Here is a 19331-nt window from a genome sequence, read left to right as displayed (position 1 = left end):
TTGGGTAATAGGTTACCTATCTATTTAATAAATTAAAGTTGGAGATTTTGAATTTTAATTTAAGGGTCCATATTTATTATGGTACTAAAATCTCACCATTATAGAATTTTCCATTTTTATATTATAACATCTTATAATTCATCAAACGGTAAATTTAGCATTTTGGTATCAAGGCAAAACCCTCAAAAATTATTTTTTTACTAAAAATTAAAAATAACATCTATACCTCTAAAGTTTAGAGAAATAATCATGTAAACCTTTAAATTTTCAATAAAGGACACCAAGACCCATTTTAACTATAATACTATTTGGTTCTATTAACTCTGAAAAATGACTCCAATAGTTTATAATAAATAGAAATATAATATTAAAATAAATTTAACAGTATATATTTTTCAAAATAATTTCAATAATAAAAACATTTTAACACATTACAATATTAAATTTTATTAAACTAAATTTTATAATAAATAGAAGCATAATATTAAAATACTTATATATATAAAGCTGAATTATTTTCAATGTCATATAAAATAGTTTTAACATTATTAATACAAAGAGATATATTTTATTAATTGTAAAATCTATTTAACCCATAGATTTTATTTAAAATTTTTATAATAAATACAATTATATTATTAAAATAAATATAATAATTTAAATTCTAAAAGTTATTTTATTTATTAAAAAATTCCAATATTACTAGTCTATTAGACAAATTAAACTATTTAAAATATATTTGTATTTATAAAAAAAAATTTAAAGTTAATTTTTTAGTTACCATAAACAAATGATATTATAATTAAAAAAGGGTCCTAATGTCTCTTATTGAGAACTTAAAAATCTATAAGATCATTTTCTAAATTTCAGGGTGTAGGTATCCTTTTTTTATAAAATTTTTAGGATTTTAATGATATACTCTTAAAGATACTGTAAGTTCTGAGGATCTTAAATGGAGATTTTTGGAAATAGGCTTGGCAATGGACCAGGTCGTATTCGACTCAGCCAAGCCCTAGCCCGATCTTATATAAAATGAAGTACCTTAGCCTTTAAGAAAGTTGACTCTTCAAAAAAGGTTAGACTATGCCCGACTATTATCCAGTCAGAATCAGGCTAGGGCGGACCCTTTTGCTATATTATAAATTTTTACTTTTTAAAAAAAATTTCAAGATAGTTTTAGAATTGGACTCTACTTCTTCATTTGCTATTAATAATATTGTATTATCATTATTCCATTTTTATGTTGAATTTGGCTGTAAAGAATTTAATAAATTATTTTTATTTAACTTAAAAGACAGTATAGATGTAATAATCTAACCAAATTAACAAGTAAATAAATCAAATACAAAATACTAAATTAATATGAAATAAAGATAAATTTGAGTTGAGTGAATCGTGACCACATGCATGTTTTAAGTGTTATATTTTTAATTTTAAAAATTAGTTTAAGAGGGTCAAAACTTTTTGGTTAGGCCGTGATCGGACTTAAATATAATCGGACGTAATTTCTTGAGCTCTAACCCAACTCTTGACTCTTTTAAGTTTAGACAAAGCCTTAAAATTTAAGATTGGATCAATGAGGCCAAGGACTGGGTCGGGCCTTCTGACCGTTCGTGGGCCGGATCCGAAATGTGAATGTATTCGTTCAATAAATCATAACGAAAGAAAATCGGAAAAAAAAAAAGAAAGAAAATCGGGGGTGGAAAAAAAGGATAAAGTAGAAAACAGAACACAAGACGGAAAAGAAGCAACATACAGAGTGAGAGAGAAATGGAGAAATACTTTGGAAAAGCATATAGAGGAGACCCCGGTGTACCGCATTCGGGTCCGGAGTCGTTCGAGAACATATGGATCGGAGCCTTTGCTTTCTCTGCTCTCACCTGGTCCAATCCCTACATGTGGCACCTCACCAATCAATTCAAGTACTCTCTCCCCTTTTCTTTTTCGATTTCTTTCCTTTAATTTCATGATTTTATGAACATGATTACTGCTATAATTTCTTCTTATTTCCTTTTTTAGAAAAATTATTGCTGCGGATTTGTTTGGTTGTTATGAAGGGTCTTTGTGTGAAAATCGACAAATTTGGCAATCTTAAAGCGCTTTCAGTGATGTTAAAAGTTGCCCTTTGATGGGCTGGTGTAAAAGTTTCTGCTTAATTGGGATTCTTTTTTTTTGTTTTTTTGTTTTTTTGTTTTTGGGTTTGATGTTATGTAAGAAGGGAATGTTTGTGAAATGGCGGCTTTGATTTTATTTCCTGGTTAGCTTAAGTAGGCTTTCTTTATAGCTTTAGTGTGAATTATGTGCTGTGTTTGCATATATGTGAACGTGCTGTATTTTACAGTCACTGCTATCTTGGTTTTTCAGGATTTCATTACTATACCAGTGGCATAGTCTCACCTTCAACAACTTTTTCTCCTTCACATTTTCCCACTTTGAAATCCTTACAAGAAAACTCCATACCTCTCTCTTTCTGTCACACATTGTGATATTGAGATTACATATTAACTCGGTGGGGGATTTTATAGCGGAGAATGGGTTTGTTTTGGTTACTGTTTGGCATGATTGGCACGTTGCTGTGTCTCTAGTGGAGATTCTTCATATATCATTTTTTAAGGGGTTGAAAATTTTTTGGCTTTGGTATTGCAGTTTTACTATGACCATTATATGATGCCGGCACGACTATTCAAATTTTATTTATTTATGTATTCACATATGTGATCGAATGAAGCAGTAGAGCTAACTGTTATAACCAATGGATCCAATCACCGGGTGTTTCAATGTGTGTCAACAACTTGAAGTGCATAAAGAACTCGTAACCTGTGCCGGCATTCTAAGCGTGACCTTCTCAAATTTAGGTTTGAAATTCTTATGTTAGTTTTCAAGTTTTGTCTAAGATGTTCAATTGTTTAGATTCTTAACTAAGTTTTTGATATCCAGTGGAGGTTTTTAGCAACTGAAACTTTTGACTTGTTGCTCCTGTCTATAGGATTTATATATATGTCCAATGGAGGTTCTTAGCTACTTAATTTGTAAGGATCCGTTTCATGGCACCACATTTTGTGTCTTATATGAAAGGGACTGTAAGTAAAAGAGTTTTTCTCTTTTTGTTTGTTAATTCTGGTTCCTTGAAACTTTAAAGAGAAATCTATTTGACAGTGCTGAGTTGTCAACATTGACTGGTAAATTGGGGATCTATGGGTTAATAAGTAGAATGAGTTACTCCACACATTAGTTAAGTTTTTCAGTCATAGTTACCAACAGTTGGTATTATAGCTATTATTTTATTAGATCTTAGCTACCTACCACAAATAAATGCATAATATGCACATGTAGAACAATTTTACTGTATTTAGCTTTCATTGGTTATTTAAAGGGTGGTCACACTGACTACTTCCCTACTAATTAATTATTTCTACAAATTTATTTAGCCACTTAGGAATTGATTAATAAGAACTCCATGGTGTGGTTAACCTTAATGAGTCCTAGATAAGACTTTAAGGAAGTCTTATCCAGTTAACACCATTATATAGAACTTTGATTTCAGTCATACTCTTCATATTATAACAAAGAAGGTTGAAATCTTATTCTTCACATTATAGCAACATAGGCGAAGGATTTCATACAACTTTCTTTCTCAATATATGTAACTATGAGTAAAATGAACCAGGCTTCTGTGTTTATATTAAAAAGTGAACTTTCATGATTTATTTTCTCAACCAGTGTTATTAAAGTCACATCCTGATAATTAGTATGCGGTGGACTCAATGTTAGCAGGTGTTGTCACCTGCTGATGGAGGTTTTGTTCGAGGGAGAGGTTGTTTTGATGTCCTAAATTGGCGAGTTAGGGGATCCATGAGTTGATCAATAGAATGAGTTAACCTAATAACTAGTCTTTTGGGTTGGACGTTTTTTCCTAGGTCTTAGGTCCCAACAGATGTTTCTATGACTATCTTTATGATTAATGATTCACCCAGTTTGTGCCAATGCCTTGTCAGATTTATATAGTGCACTAATCTCTTGGCCAGGTGGCCTAGCCTTAGATTTCTGTAAATTCTGACGGGCTTCTTGTGGGTATGTTATATTGCTCTCTCCCTCTCAGATTATAAATTTGCCCATCTGCTGTCTTCTTCTTTGGATTCTGTTTGAGCATCTCATGGTGGTATCATGCAGTTTTAGCACTGTTAGATTCTAGTTTATCTCATGCTTGCATATACTTTGTCTTTCTTTCTTCTTAACCCTGCTGTTATAGGAAACCAGACAAACTTTTTCTTTTTGTCTAACATTTTGAATTACTTAAATCTGCAGTTGGCATGACAAGGTGATGTTATTTGAACAGTATCACTGGAAGAAAGCAAAGGCGAAGAAGCAGCCTTACAAATTTAAGGTCTGTTGTTCGACTCTTCTAAGCTAAATTATTTTAGAATTTAATATTTGATGTACATATGGCATGTTGTTACTTTGCTATGTGAAAATTCTACATTCTCATTTTTTCGCTTATTCTTTTCCAGTGGAATGAGTACATGGACAGGGAACTCCGGGACTCGTATTATTTCAACTGGCCTGTTTACTTCCCTTAGGCTTTTTCGGTTAAATCATTTTGCTTTCTGATAAGGTATTTGGAAGCAATGGAACTTGTTTGCTCTACCTTCTATCCCCAGTTTCCCCTTACCTTGTTTCTAATAATTCTTGTGGACTCAGAGTCTATTAATAATTTGAGAAACTTTGTTACTGTCACAGTGAGCACTCTATTTGATGCCAAAACACTCGTATAAATTTTATGCCAAGCTCTGGATTCAAAAGTCTTGGTTTCTTCATTTTGCTTATGAATGTTCTCTGCTACGAGATGTTGTTGAGGGTAATGTTCCATCTACAAAAGTTTTGTTTGGGATTGTAGTGCTGTGGGCTGGAAAAAAAATAAATTATATCTATGAAACAAAAGTTAATAATTAATAATAAATATAAATTTTAAATAATAATTTTGATAAGATTATTAAAGATATAATATATTTTTTATGATATAAGTGAAAAATCATATCAACATATGTTTTAAGATACAACTTTTAGTGTTTATCAAATATTTTAGTACTATAACGTTTAAGTTACAGCTGTCTAATTTTAATTCCAAACATACTCAAAATCTAGTATAATTTTTATTTGTACCAATTCTTGTCATATCCAAAACATTCAAGTGTCCATGTATATTATTATTCTCCAAGTTTCGTCTAAAAATTATCCTGTTACAAAGTTGGGGGGAATTGAATTTTTAATTTATTGACCAAAAGTAAATAAATTTATTTACAAACATGCGTATAATTCAATTTAATCTTGAGCAACACTATTTAAGATCCAAACTAATGTATTGGGTTAAATAAATTAATAATTGTAGAGATTTTTTTTAAGTAAGGGAAATTTGTAATAATTAGTGAAAAGTTAATGAATTAATCTGACACAAACAAACATAATACTAATAAACAAGTTTGAATTATTTAAAAATAACTTTATTTTTAAATAGCTCGGGTTAAATAAATAAGTTTGAATTGGTTAAAAGTGATTCGATTAATTAATAGGTTGATTGCAATCAACTATTTAATAATTATGTGGACTTCCGTTTTAATTTATGTCACAACAATTCGTTTATGACACAACTGTTTATCCAAATAATATATTGACTTATTTTTTTATTATTTTTTATATCTTAAAACTCGTATAGTTTATGTGTACCACAAATTTCTAATATTTAAAAACACGTTAAATAAAATGATTGACACAACAATAAGCGGATTGAATTAAGATTTTCAGGATTATGGCACATTTATTAAACGATTAGGGTTGGAATGAACTCAAAATTAACGCAACGCACTGAAAGCGGACAAGACAAGACAGGATACTTGAATTATACTTTAAACTAACGATTGGAACCTTCTGAAGCTAAATTTTCAATCGCCTTATCCAAACTAGAAAGAGTTAAAAATTTGCAGGTGTAGGGTCCCAGAAGAAAGGGAAGGGGAAGGCAACCAGGCATGGCGTTTGCGCAGCAGCTTGCACGTTCCTCTCTCCCTCTCACAACAACTTCACCTTCAGTGTTTACATCACCCATCAGATTCAGAGCATCATCTTTGCCAATCTCTGCAAACAATAAAACAACTAAATTCAGGAACTGGGTCACAAATTTTAACTCCAAATCTTTGAGTTTCTTTCTCTCTGGGGCTCTCTCATTGGGTATATCGCTAACAGGCAAGTGTCTTTTGTTTCCTCCGCAGCTACATTGTAGAATGTGCATTTTTTCGCTTGTGGGTGTTTCATTTCTGTTAAATTTGAGTTATTATATATTTACTTGACATGTTTCATTCATGTTTAGTTTTTATTAATTAATGGTGGCCTTGGTTTGTTAGCCGCACATTTATTTAGCTTCAATACATGTTAATTTGAAGATAACAATGGATTGGTTATATGTTGTATCTGCATTCACGAATAATCTTTGGCATTTGTGTTAACATTTTTTTTTTCCGCCCTTACTTGATTTTGTCAATTGATATAATATGGGTATGGTTTTGTTTTTGGTAACTCTCTTCCAGAGATTCTGATTGCTAGTGCTAGAGCAATGATCTTTTTTATTTTTTTATTTTTTCGCTGTGTCATATAATATTTATATATTCTTTTAATATACAATGCAATGACTAAAACAGAATCAACGAATGTTTTTAGGAGTGGGATGTTCAGAGGCAAAAGTTGGAGTTAACAAACCAGAATTGCTTCCAAGAGAATTCACTTCGGTAATTGATGTTGCTGGGTTTCTCTCTGATGGTCAGGTATGTTTCGTTTTCATATCCTTTTACGATTTAAAGAATTAATCATGCATCAGGTATTTTGTATGAATCTACTGGTTTAGGAGTGGTTGTTTTTATCTCCTTTACGATTAAGTCATGACGTTCTGAATGAATTGCATTCTTTATGATTACTTCAAAAAAATAAAATTCTCTATGATTTATTCATTCATTTAATATACATTTTTGGCTGTAAATAGTGATATGAGTGGAATAGTGGAAGTACAATATGGTAGGCTAAAACAATGGTCTTAAGACAGACGCATCTCCTATTTTTGTTTATCTGTTTTGGTATTGATTTTAGCTTTAGGGTGTGTTTGGCACACCACATCACATGGGATTGCATTAGCTAATGCAATGCAGCCCCATATTAGGTAAATCTTCAAGGCTGCATTATGGTGTATTATAATACATCATAATGTGAATAATGCTGCATTGAACAAGCAAATCAGGTTTATTTAATGCAGTACTATTCATATTATTATTCTTAATTAAAATAATAAAAACTAAATAAAAATATACATTATTAAATAAATTTGAAAACTCCTTTGCAGTTATAGTTACATCATTGCTTAGCCCTGACAATAAGGACTCTATTGATACCAAAATATAATTCAAATGACACTAAAGCACAGCGGCAAGCGGCAATACTGTGTGGCAGTATGTGGTGGCTGGCGGAAAATTGTTTATTTTATTTATAAAAAAATTAAATTACTAATTGAAGATAGATATTAATAAAATGTAAATGAATCTTAAATTATTAATTTAATATAGATATAAAAATAAAAATATTATTTATATAATACAGTCTATAATCCACCAAACATAGATCGCATTACAGCTTAATATATAATGCAATATAATGCATTACAATATAATGCAATAAAGCCTGATGAATACAATGTGCTAAACACACCTGTGTTTATTTTCTGCTTGGAATAACAGCAGGGCTTTTGGGATATATTGGATTCGTTGAAATAAACAAAGATTGCAGAGTCGATCAATTTTCTTCCATTTTTGAGCTTTAAGTCTCGATATTGTATTATGATTTTGAAGGTACTCGGATTTAGTAATTACAGAGTAAACTATTTTGAATTTCATATACTGCTGACTGCTGTTTTGCTGTTGAGAAATGCAAGTGCAGAAAATAACAAGTTCCAGTACTCTATAACAGGTTATTGGTGTGTGGTTTTGAGTTGGTTCAATAGGCTGTTAGTGTTAGTCAAAGATGTAGGCTATTCTCAAATTGAAAAAAATTAACTAAAATATCTTGATAGCAGTTTTTGGAGAGTCAAATTGATCTGGCAACTGAATATAATTTACAGTTGTTTATACTTGTCATCACAGAATTAGTTATGATGTTGTGATATTTTGGATGCATGACATATATAATTATATCTCATGTAGCGGAAGGCCATGAGTCTAAAACGGTCCAAAGCTTTATCTTACTGAGTGAGAGACTGTGTTGACATCAGACATAATCCTATTTTCTTTCTTTTCTTATCAATTGTTGAGCAAAGGACTCCATGGTGTCCTAGAATCCTAGTGTTGTATGTGGGCAGGGAAGTCTTTATTTTATTTTATTTCTTGAAGGAAATAGGCTAATTACTAAACCCTGTATGGCTAGTTTGCAGGAGAGAAGACTTGCACAAGAGATTGCTGATCTTGAGAAGGATACTGGATTCAAGTTAAGAGTTTTAGCCCAGAATTATCCTGAAACACCAGGTTTGCTACATTTGTTTATTTAACTGTCACTTCTTTTCTGAAATTTTATACATCTGCCTGCTTTCTTAATATTTTTAAGGCTAAAGTTGATCAGTCAATATTTTGCAGGATTGGCAATTAAAGACTTTTGGCAAGTAGATGATAGGACTATTGTGTTTGTTGCTGACCCTACCTTCGGTAAAGCAATTAAAATATGCCATCTGGTTTGTCTAACTCTACCATGGATGACTTATAGGTACATGTTTCTTTGACCAGGCAATATATTGAATTTTAATGTCGGGGCTTCAGTTGATCTTGATATTCCACGTAGCTTTTGGAGCCGGTTGGCAGGGAAGTATGGGAACATCTTCTACTGGAAAGAGAAGGTGAGGAGGATTCTTTCTTTGCCTCTCGACGTTTATTGTGTTGAAAAGTTGTTGGGATTATGCATAATTTATTAGAAACAGGCTGTAGATTATCTAATGGCTGAAACAGGGGGAAGATGCATCTATTGAAGCTGCTGTAGTGGCAATATCTAATTGCTTGAGAGAGCCAGTGGGCCCAAATAATTGCTCTGAGGTAAAATAATGCCACCATGCTTGATTCTGTCTTGGTTACAATTTGTATATATCATGCAACTCTTTGAGAGTTATTATCCACACGGAGGATATGCCATGTAATACTAGTACACTGTGGTAAAGAAACATGATCTTATTTTTCCTTTGTACCAAGTTTGGTCATTTTGTTGAAGGAGCCAAGTGTACTTTTTCTGAATCAAATTAAAGGAATGTGCAGACTGACATTTTAGTAACAATCTGGTTTTAAGTCAGAAGATTTAGAAATTTGTAGGAGGAACGAGTTTAACCTAAACAATTTCTGCAAGTACCTTCAGACGTTTAAGTGAGTAACTGACATCCCAAAAGGAGCTTAATTGAGGCTTAAGTCTCATTATGAGGGAAGGTAAGGAAAAGCCTCATTTTCAACAATTGGATTACAGATGGGTTGTCATTTTCAAGATATAGATGAACAGATATTGTTGGTAATTCGACGGACCAACTCCCTCCTAAAGACTATTTATGGCTATCAGAATAATAATCAAGATCGTTTTAAATTGAATAATATCAAGCTTTAAATAATGAAGCTTGCTTAAGATTACAAACTTAAAAATTAGTAAGTTTAAAATTTGTTCTCGTATCATGCTCTAGAATTCTATACCATGACTCCACAATATAAAGTGTCATTACTGGTGCCACTGCTTTTAGACGAATTCAAAAGCAGCTACACCACAAAATATAGCAAGTAACTAACAACGAATACTAATAAAAGATATTACGAATTTATCAGGAGTGGTCTCATTCAAATAATTATTTTTAAATATTTTTATTATTATAAATCTTTCTTAATTATTGACTATAGTGTATTTGTTTTTTTTTTTAATTAGTCTAAATGTTCTGAAATCATAGCGTATAGTCATGGAACATGATGTGAGAACACGCTTTATATTTGTTGTTTTAACTTTTTAATCCTAAGTATAACTTTATTTAAAGTTTGATCCTTATTCAATAAAAGATGTCTTAAGAAATTTTATGGTAAATAGATAAATTGTATTTAAGTAGTGTTGGTCCCACAAACTGCTAGCATCTTTGGGAGGTTTAGGTTTCCTCAAATTAACCTATATATCTTTAATTTTTCATAATTTAGGTAAATTTTTGTTACTAACAATTTGGATCTGTAATTGTCTTTCACAAGTCACAACTGAACTGGAAGGTGTTTAATGTAAATTAGAAATAGCCATCTGTGTCAAAATAGAGACAGAAAAATAAATGAAAAACCACTATATGTGGATACAAAGTCATATATCAAATTAGCCATATGCTTTGGTAAAGAAATAAAAAAGTACTGCATTTCTGTCATTCACTATTTAAGTTCTCAAGCACAAAAAAATTCTGAGTCACAACAGAGTGGCTTTCTACTGCTTTCCTTTCTGTTGATTTGGTGCCGTAATTTATAACTTAATTCAGCTCTCTTTTCTCTTGACAAATGCTCTTATTACAAATCTACAATGCACATACACATACAAATGCACACCATGACACTAACACATGCTAATTAATATTAATTGTTGGTCTAATAAGTTACTTGTAAAGACACTTACAAATTATGGCAATGATAGTTATGCCACAAGCAGTAATTAAAAGCATGCATGAAGATGTTTCTCTATCCAGAAGAAAGCAAGGGAAGTCCATGCCAAATAATAGTTGTAGATGCTGCTTTTTTTGTTGATCCTATGCTAGGACTCAATGATTTCCTGGTATTATTATGTGTTATGCTGGAATTTCTAGCCGAAAGAAGATTGGCATTTGTTTCTGTTGAAGTGTTATAGCCACTGAATTTTCAAAGGTATATTGCACACACTTGCACATTTGTTACATATGGTGTTTCATTGATATATTCCTCTGAGCATTTGATCACTAATGAATCTTAAACTAACAAAAGACGAGAAGATTTAGAGGATCATCCATCTCTCCTCCAAAAGAAAAACTGCTGCCTCAGCGAAGCTACCTTGGAAACATACACAGACGTTGGCTCTTTCTTGAGGGAAAAGCTAGGTTTACTCTTCCATTCGGTACTGATTCTTCTATTTCTTTTATACTTTAGAACATTTTGTAGTTCCTCGGGTCGGCAAGGAACTGCAAGAACACCTTTCTGTTGGAACCCGTATTCCATCTTGGCCTGCTCCAATAACCTCAAGAACTCTGGGTTGCTCAGGTGACTCAACTCTAGAACAAACCTCTTTGGTTCTCCACCCTTTACTGCTACAACGGCAAAATGTCCTTCCTTTACATCGTTTGGAACCTTTGTTGCACCTCGAATTTCCCCATCATCAGCATCCTTCCGAGATTCTGACGAAAAAAGACCTCGTTGTATCTTGTCAATGACCATCTTAAGCTTCGTTAAGCCTTTGATGCTGTCTTTCCTTCTATCCATGATTTAATGAGTTTTAGTGTGAACAATTTCACCAAGTGACTGATATTTAAGTATATAATTAACATATTAAAAGGAGTTTTCTTGCCTAAGTTCCACTGTGCGGGAAAAGCCTATTATCCAACATTTTGGATATTTGTCATTTCCAAGCTATTAGTCATGTTAACGTATCATTTGCTTGTTGCTGAGCTTTTCCTGTGTAACGGGCATCAATCGATTGCCATAATAGGTAATGCTTGAAGAAATATTAGAAGATTGTTTGAAATTATATACCTCTTTAACACCTGATCTGGAAGGTTTTTTTATTTAAATTTGTGGTGTGGGTGGAGATAGAGTGTCAAGAAAGAGGGGAGGAAAAAAAAAAGCAAAATCTCCATATGTGGCTGCAAATTCATATATAAAAAATGCTCATACAGAAACAAGGGTACACAAACAAATGCTAATTCAAAAAATGCATGTAAAGACAAAATATAGCTATGATAGTTCACAATCAGTAATTAAAAAAGAAAAAAAAAAGGCATGCTTAAAGATCTTTCTTACACAGAAGAGACAAAGGTAATTGTATATCAAACAACAGTTGTAGATGCTGCCTTTTTTATTGATCGCATGCTAAGAGTCAATGATTTCCAGGAGACTGTATTTTCAAAGAAATAGTGCCACTGAATTTTCAAAGATATAATGCACAAACTTACACATTCGTTACACATGATGTTTCACTGATTTATTCCTCCGACCATTTGGTCACTAATGGATGCTAAACTAACAAAAGATGAGAAACGTTAAAGCATCATTCATCTCCGCTACAAGAGAAAAAGTACTGCCTCGGAGAAGCTAACACATTGTTGGTTCTTTCTTGAGGGAAAAGCTAGTTGTACTCTACCATTCCGTGCGGATTCTTCTGTGTCTTTTTTTATACTTTAGAACATTCTGTAGTTCTTCAGGTGGACAAGGAACTGCAAGAATACCTTTCTGTTGGAATCCGTATTCCTGCTCCGCCTGCTCCAGTAAGCTCAAGAATTCTGGGTTGCTTAGGTAACCCAGCTCTAGAACGAACCTCTTTGGTTTTCCACCCTTTTCAGCAACAACTGCAAAATGTCCTTTCTTTACATCTTTCGGAACCACTGTTGCACCTCCCGATTTTCCATCAACGTCCTCCCGAGATGCTGAGAAAAGACCTCGTTGTAGCTTGGTAATGAGCATCTTAAGCTTTGTTAATCCCTTAATGCTGTCTTCACTTCTCTCCATGATCAAGTGTTTCTGTGAAACTTATAATTAATTCTTGTTCTTTTAACTCTTCCTTTTTCTTGTTTTAGTTTGGAGAGTCTCCGAATAATTTTATAGTAGCCGGGGAAGGAGATGGGAAACAAGTTGAACTTTCTGAGAAAATAGTATGGGGCCATTCACTGTTGATTATGGAACCATGGATCATTAAATGCAACAACTGAAAGCTCATCTCCGCTATATCTCTCAGAATGGTAGGGACTCTGAAAACACGTTTTACGGTTTCCTTTGTTTCCCGTCTTGAACACCTTTTTTTCTCTCCAATTAAATATGTGCTCATTTTTTTCACTGCACGCCTCGCTGTATTTGTTCACCATTGCCAATTAAGGAGAGACTTGGTTCCTCTAGTTTCTGGACAATTATCAAAGACTCTTTGAATTATTCTTGCCTGGTGGAATGATCGATTTTATATTGTCTGTCAAATTCTTCTTCTCATTATCATTTTTAAATAATTATATAAATGAAAAACCAAATCTCACCGGATGTGAGCGCTATCACTAATCAAACAAAACTGTTTGAAAACCACTCAATCAAACTCTTATAAACTTAACATACAGTTTATTAGCCGATGTGAAATGATAAAAGTGCATAACTTAATTTTCTAATACATTCTGTGAAATCATTCCTTTTCTTTTTTTTTCCTCAAATCCAATGATCGATTTATTCCTGCTATGCGAACATCCATTATTTGTGGCAATGTTTTACTAATATAGTTTGTATTCCAAATAATATGTTTTAAATCAAAATTTATCATGTGGTAGGTGTTATTGTACTCGAATATTCGATCAAGGACAACTTGATTAGTTGGGCAAATGAATATCTACAGACACCTAATCCAAAATATGAATTCATAAACTGCGATTGAATGTTGAGCTCGAAATGATGAGAAACGGAAAAAAAAAAAAGGCATAAAATCACAATTTAACACAATTGTAACATTTAGTTATATTTGTGAGAAATTGTGCAATTGAATGCAGCTGATCATCAAGTGAATAAAAAATAATCATATAAAATTTTTAAACCTGTCATTATTGTAATATTCTGAGGCATATATATAAATTGTAAAACCCTTGTGGACGTAGTTATGTTAGCAAATAGCACTTGCAACCGACAGAAAAATTTGTCTGCAGACTTGTGAAGGAGGTTTTTTTAGCGTCGGCTTGAAAATTGAAGTAGAGCTTAATGTGTTCAGATTTTGTGGAAACTGAAGCAAACTGAGACCACCGAACTTTGACTGCCATAAATTATTGGAAAATGGTGAACATACAAAATTCTTTTATTTTCATAAATAATGACACAATTTTTTTAATGTTAAAAAATAATCGCTCTCTTAAAATTTGTCTAAAACAAGGGTCTGTTTAATTTTAAAAGCAGTGTACGTAACTATTTATAAAAATAATGGAGTTTTCCTGATTATTATTATTTCACCACATCATGGGTGTCCCTCATCTCCATATTAGACGAACACTTAACCGGGCCATGCCAGTGTGTTTGACTGATATGTTTGCATAACTACAGCTGTGGATACGGACGTACGAATTACCTTGGCAGAAAGGGATGGCTATTGCTGACAAACGAAGGGCCCTCACTCGACCAGAAATAAATTAAGATCTTGGCATATATCAATTTGACCAATGAATCCAGATTTACGATTTAGATTTGCAGCAACTCCAGATCATTTTCTACAGAATTTTTTCTTTAATATTGGGTGCAACAAACTCCACCGGACACTATCAAAAAATAAAATAAATAAATAACCATTCGATGAATGGAGTATAGTAACTCTCAGATACTATAAATCACAGCCCTTTAAAATTTTTTAGGACTTATTCACATCTATGGATTAAAATCCTCTCTTGCTTTTAACTCTTTTGATTTTTTACAGGTCTTGTACCACTTATATCTTAGTACTAATGTGTGATTAAGATTTAATTATTTTTATTTTTTAATTTATTAACCATCAATCATGTTAATAAAATTTAATAAGAAGAAAATCAAATCTGATCAGATCATATCAGAAGAAGATCCTAATCCCACATCTATACATGGAGGGGCAGCTAGTCATCATTTTTTCTTCTAATGTTGAACCATTCATGAATATTTTAATAAAACTACTGTGATATAGTTAAGATACATAACATGTAATGAAATTTAAGGGATATTTATCATTAGTTGTCAATCTAGTTGCTCCTCTAATTTTAAATATTTGGTGGCCGTTAATCTCGTAGTTCAATACTTGTCACATGATTCTTAATAAGTCATGTAACGATAGCTGTTTTCCTCCTTATTTCCAGATTTCATATACATATAATTCCTTTTATTCGTTTTAATGTAGGATGTTAAAATATATATGTTTAGCCCATAGCTGCACCAAATCCGAGTGGTGTGTGCTAGGCATTATCTAATTTGGGGTTGAGGCCAGACCAAACTCAAGCTTCACTTGATTAGTTCGGGGTTCGGTCTAAAATCGAATTTTATTAAAAATGTTATAAAATTTATATTATTTTAAATAATTATATTTATTTGTCTCATCTATTACATATATTTAAAATTTTAGATATTTAAAGTTTGTATTTTCAAGTTCAATTTTATTAAAACAAAATTTTAAAATAAATTAAAAATAAAAATATATAATATTATAAAATATAAAATCTAGATTTTTTTAAACTTGGATAAGTGGTTTTTTTTAGCCCGGGCCAGCTGCTTAAAAACATGCTCAGATCCCCACGGACTCAACCTCCCTCAATTAAACATAATTGTGTGGAGATTTCTTATAACGTCTTTCTCCCTTGCGAAATGCGAGTGGAGTAGAGACATCCCTCCTCCGTGAGGGGTATTTGGATGGGCATGTATTTCATAAAAATAAAAATGTAATAATATAAGTCTCATGTATATATATATCTGATTGTAAATATCAGTATAATGACCTGCTGTCATAGCAGTTGTATATATCTCTGTGTAATACAGTAACCTGATGTTTAATCAGTTTCAAAAAAAAAAAAAAAAAAAAAAACATGCTCAGATCGGATCTAGAAATTTTTCGATTTTTTTGAGCAACGTTTTTTTAACCCACTCCGAAATCCTAATTGATGCTTCCTCGTCGTCTGGAGTCGGGATGATGACAGAGAGTTACCAGTTACATGAAATGATTTCGCTAAGATTTTATCTCTATTGGTTCATTTGCTTGTTGAGAATAATTTACCCACGCAACTTAGAACGGGCGAAGAACTTGCTTAAGCTCGTTGATTCAAAGCACAGCTGCGTATACCTTTAAATGGCACTCCAGCGCTTAAGTCAAACTCTCACAAGGAAAGTGTGTACAAGCTGAAACATAATCTTTCTCTCTTCAGAATGCTCACAATCTCAGGGAGAATCCTCTCTTCAATCGGTCTTATGCCTTCTCTGATGGTATGTGACTACATCTCTCCCATATCCATTCTGATCTCGTCAGATTGATCTTGGCCCCTCTTTTTCCATGGCAAGGGTAACAAAGTAAAAATATGTTTTTTTTTTTCGGAAAAATGAAATTAATTGAATGTTAAGAATGGAGGTCTGTAATTTGTTATAACAATAAAAAAGTTAAAAACTTTTAAATTTTTACATATTAGTCCCACACCTACAAATTTTCAGTTGCATTAATGTTTATGGAAGTCACGATTTTCAGGACAAAAACTCAATTAAATTTATTTAAGTGTACAATTAAATTTACTCCTTTTATTTTAGGACAAAAACTCAATCAAAAATACAAAACTCATTGCTCAAACAAACAAAAATAATTTTACAAATTCATAAACTAACACTTTATTATCATTAATAAATTAAAATATTTTTACTACATAATTAAATAATTTAGTGTCTTAATTAAATATTATGTTATAAAAAAATAATAATACATTACCTACATAGAATATCAAATTAAATTTATTTTCGTATTTTGTGTATTCCATCTACTTGACATATAAAATCTCTTGTTTAAAAAAAAATAAAAAAGATATGGGGTTTGAACCCTATTCACATGGGTGAAAGGAAATTGGTTGCAGTGTTAAATTAAAAAAAATCATATTTATATTTATCATCAATTATGGTTAGTAAATAATTTATATAGTTTAACTATGTAATAAATTAGTTAATATATTAATTAATAAGTAAATTTATTAATTTAAATAGATATTAATAAATGTAAGAATAAGTCATTTAATTGAAAACCTAGTTCAATAGAGTAAAAAAAATTAAAATATTGTGGACTTATATGTCATAATTGTAAAACTTTTGATTTTTCTTATTTTGCATGAACAACAAGGGCTTTTAATATTAAGGGCCCAATAATCACATCTAACCATTATACAACTCTCACGTTAAATCCAACGGTGAATTTGAAAAAGACAAAAGAATGAGGTAACAAACCCCATGAGTATAGTAGCTGGACCCAGACAAATAACATTATTTGTCAAAGACAGTAAGTGGAGGAATTAATCAATAAAGAGTAAAAATAAAAGAGGAAATTTAACTGATTGATTAGTTAAATTGCTAGATTATTTGAGTTCTTTAAAAAACCACGAGAATTGAGCTTACTTGAGTGGTGTGTATTCTTGCATTTCACTACGGTTATAGCTTCAAAATCATTTATTATTGTTACGGTACGACTATTTTTCGCAAAGCTTTTGATACGTTTAAGATGGGTTCAGCTATAATGTAACTGTGGTTTCATACACTATCTTTTGTCTTTTTGTGATCTAACCATTGGATTCAACCAAGGAGTTACAAAGTTATTTTAACGGCATGGATGTACTTACTTGGTTATTAACGATATAGTCCCTTCTGTTTACTAAAAAATAAGGAAAGATTAAGTTTTAAAATTTTGACACATTAGTCCATTAAAAATATTTTATTATATGGGTCAAAGGTAATTTGATAAATGAACATATTTATATATTAAAAATATGGATGGATTATTTTAATTTACTAAAATACTCTCCACTCCCATTTACTTAAAAGGGGGATTGACACTTTCCCCCCTACAGTAATTAACATATATCATTTACCTCCCTACTATTTTTATAATTGCCAAAAACCTCTCTGACAACATAAGTTTACAATATTACCCTTATTTTTAATTACTTTTGTATTTATATTTATTTTAAATTAAATAAATTACATGAATAGAAACTAAATAAAAAAATTAAGCATTAAAAACAAGAAATATATGTTTTGATATGAGCAAAAAAATTAATAATAAATTTTTTTCTTGTAATTATTTATTTTGTGAACATTTTCTTATAATAAACATTTTGTAATATTTTAAAATTAAATGTTAAAAGTATAGGTAAAATATTTTATTATTTATCTTATAATAAATTTTTATTTTTCATTCAAATTTTCTTATAATAAGTTTTATATCATTTTATAATAACTTTCTTATATATTTATTATAAGAAAATTTTCACAAAATAAATAAGTGCAAGAAAAAAATTTTATTATTAATTTTTTTCTCATATCAAAACATATATTTCTTGTTTTTAATACTTAATTTTTTATTTAGTTTCTATTCATGTGATTTATTTAATTTATAATAAATGAAAATAAAAGAGTAGTTGAAAATAAGGGTAATATTGTAAACTTATGCTATCAGGGGGATTTTTGGCTATTATAAAAACAGCAGGGGGGAAAATGATATATGTTGATTACTGTAGGTGGAAAATTGGCAATCTCCCTACTTAAAATATCAATTGGATTATAATCATATTATCTTGTTTTTAGTGTAATACTAGATTGGACAAGGTTTTATAAAAATTTTGACAATATTAAAATGAAAAATAAATAAATACTTGGATAGTCATTTAAATTTCATTATAGAGTTTATAAATAATATTTTCAAAATAATAAATTTCTATATGTAAATTTGAAATTACGTAAAATCACTTATACCTTATTATACGTATGAAGCTGATCAATTATTTATTTAATGTGAAAACAAATAAATTATATAATATTTATTCTACTACTTAAATTTAAAATTATAAAAAAAATTAAATTTAAAATTGTAAAGAATGAATAATAATTTAAACTAATATATTATGGGAGAATAACTTTAAAAAAAATTAAAATTAACTAACTTCTGAGGCTTCTAACGTAACATTTTAATTTTCTGTTGTTAACATAAGACAAAAATTTATTTTTAAAAACTTATTCTAGGTTCTCCTAGGGTGAAAAAAAAATCATTATCACATGATAATTTGGTAGCATAAGCTGTATTATTTTTAGTTTACTTATTCATACCAAACACCTTATTAAGATTAAATTTTAGTAAAGTAAACCTAGCTCACCGTCTTTAATCGCATACAACAGCTTCTAATTAATTAGATATTGTTATAGAAAGTAAGATAAAACTCTTTTTTTTTCTGTATTACAATGGTAAAGAAGGAAACATAAACACAATATATTTCTTTTGAGAAAATTCAAGTATTATTTTTCTGGGATTTTGTGTTTAAGAAATTAATCTAATTTATGTAGTTAGAAGACTCTTATTTTATTTTTTAT

At 30.7% G+C, this 19331-nt stretch overlaps 4 protein-coding genes across 4 annotated transcripts; 2 read left to right on the top strand and 2 right to left on the bottom strand.

Annotated features, from left to right (window-relative positions):
• Window positions 1–1693: 1693 nt before the first annotated feature.
• LOC18039524 lies at window positions 1694–4799 on the top strand. Its single transcript, XM_006428329.2, has 3 exons — window positions 1694–1922; window positions 4306–4384; window positions 4509–4799. The coding sequence occupies exons 1-3, from the start codon at window positions 1771–1773 to the stop codon at window positions 4575–4577; spliced, it is 300 nt and encodes a 99-aa protein (XP_006428392.1). The 5' UTR covers window positions 1694–1770; the 3' UTR covers window positions 4578–4799.
• A 1017-nt stretch (window positions 4800–5816) lies between these two features.
• Window positions 5817–9255, top strand: LOC18038238 (thylakoid lumenal 15.0 kDa protein 2, chloroplastic). Its single transcript, XM_006428327.2, has 6 exons — window positions 5817–6234; window positions 6706–6809; window positions 8459–8549; window positions 8658–8726; window positions 8805–8914; window positions 9024–9255. The coding sequence occupies exons 1-6, from the start codon at window positions 6021–6023 to the stop codon at window positions 9114–9116; spliced, it is 681 nt and encodes a 226-aa protein (XP_006428390.1). The 5' UTR covers window positions 5817–6020; the 3' UTR covers window positions 9117–9255.
• Window positions 9256–11042: 1787 nt separating this feature from the next.
• On the bottom strand, window positions 11043–11516 carry LOC18038237 (auxin-responsive protein SAUR71). Its single transcript, XM_006428326.2, has one exon. It carries the CDS (start codon window positions 11514–11516, stop codon window positions 11043–11045), a length of 474 nt encoding a protein of 157 aa, XP_006428389.2.
• A 591-nt stretch (window positions 11517–12107) lies between these two features.
• Window positions 12108–12799, bottom strand: LOC18038642 (auxin-responsive protein SAUR32). The gene has a single exon (XM_006428325.2). It carries the CDS (start codon window positions 12756–12758, stop codon window positions 12390–12392), a length of 369 nt encoding a protein of 122 aa, XP_006428388.1. The 5' UTR covers window positions 12759–12799; the 3' UTR covers window positions 12108–12389.
• Between the last annotated feature and the right edge of the window lie 6532 nt (window positions 12800–19331).

This window comes from Citrus clementina, unplaced genomic scaffold, assembly GCF_000493195.1.
Source record: "Citrus clementina cultivar Clemenules unplaced genomic scaffold, Citrus_clementina_v1.0 scaffold_6, whole genome shotgun sequence".
NCBI classification, from domain to species: Eukaryota; Viridiplantae; Streptophyta; class Magnoliopsida; order Sapindales; family Rutaceae; genus Citrus; species Citrus x clementina.
The sequence above is the reverse complement of the archived record's forward strand: the minus strand, read 5'-3'. Positions and strand labels throughout refer to the sequence as shown.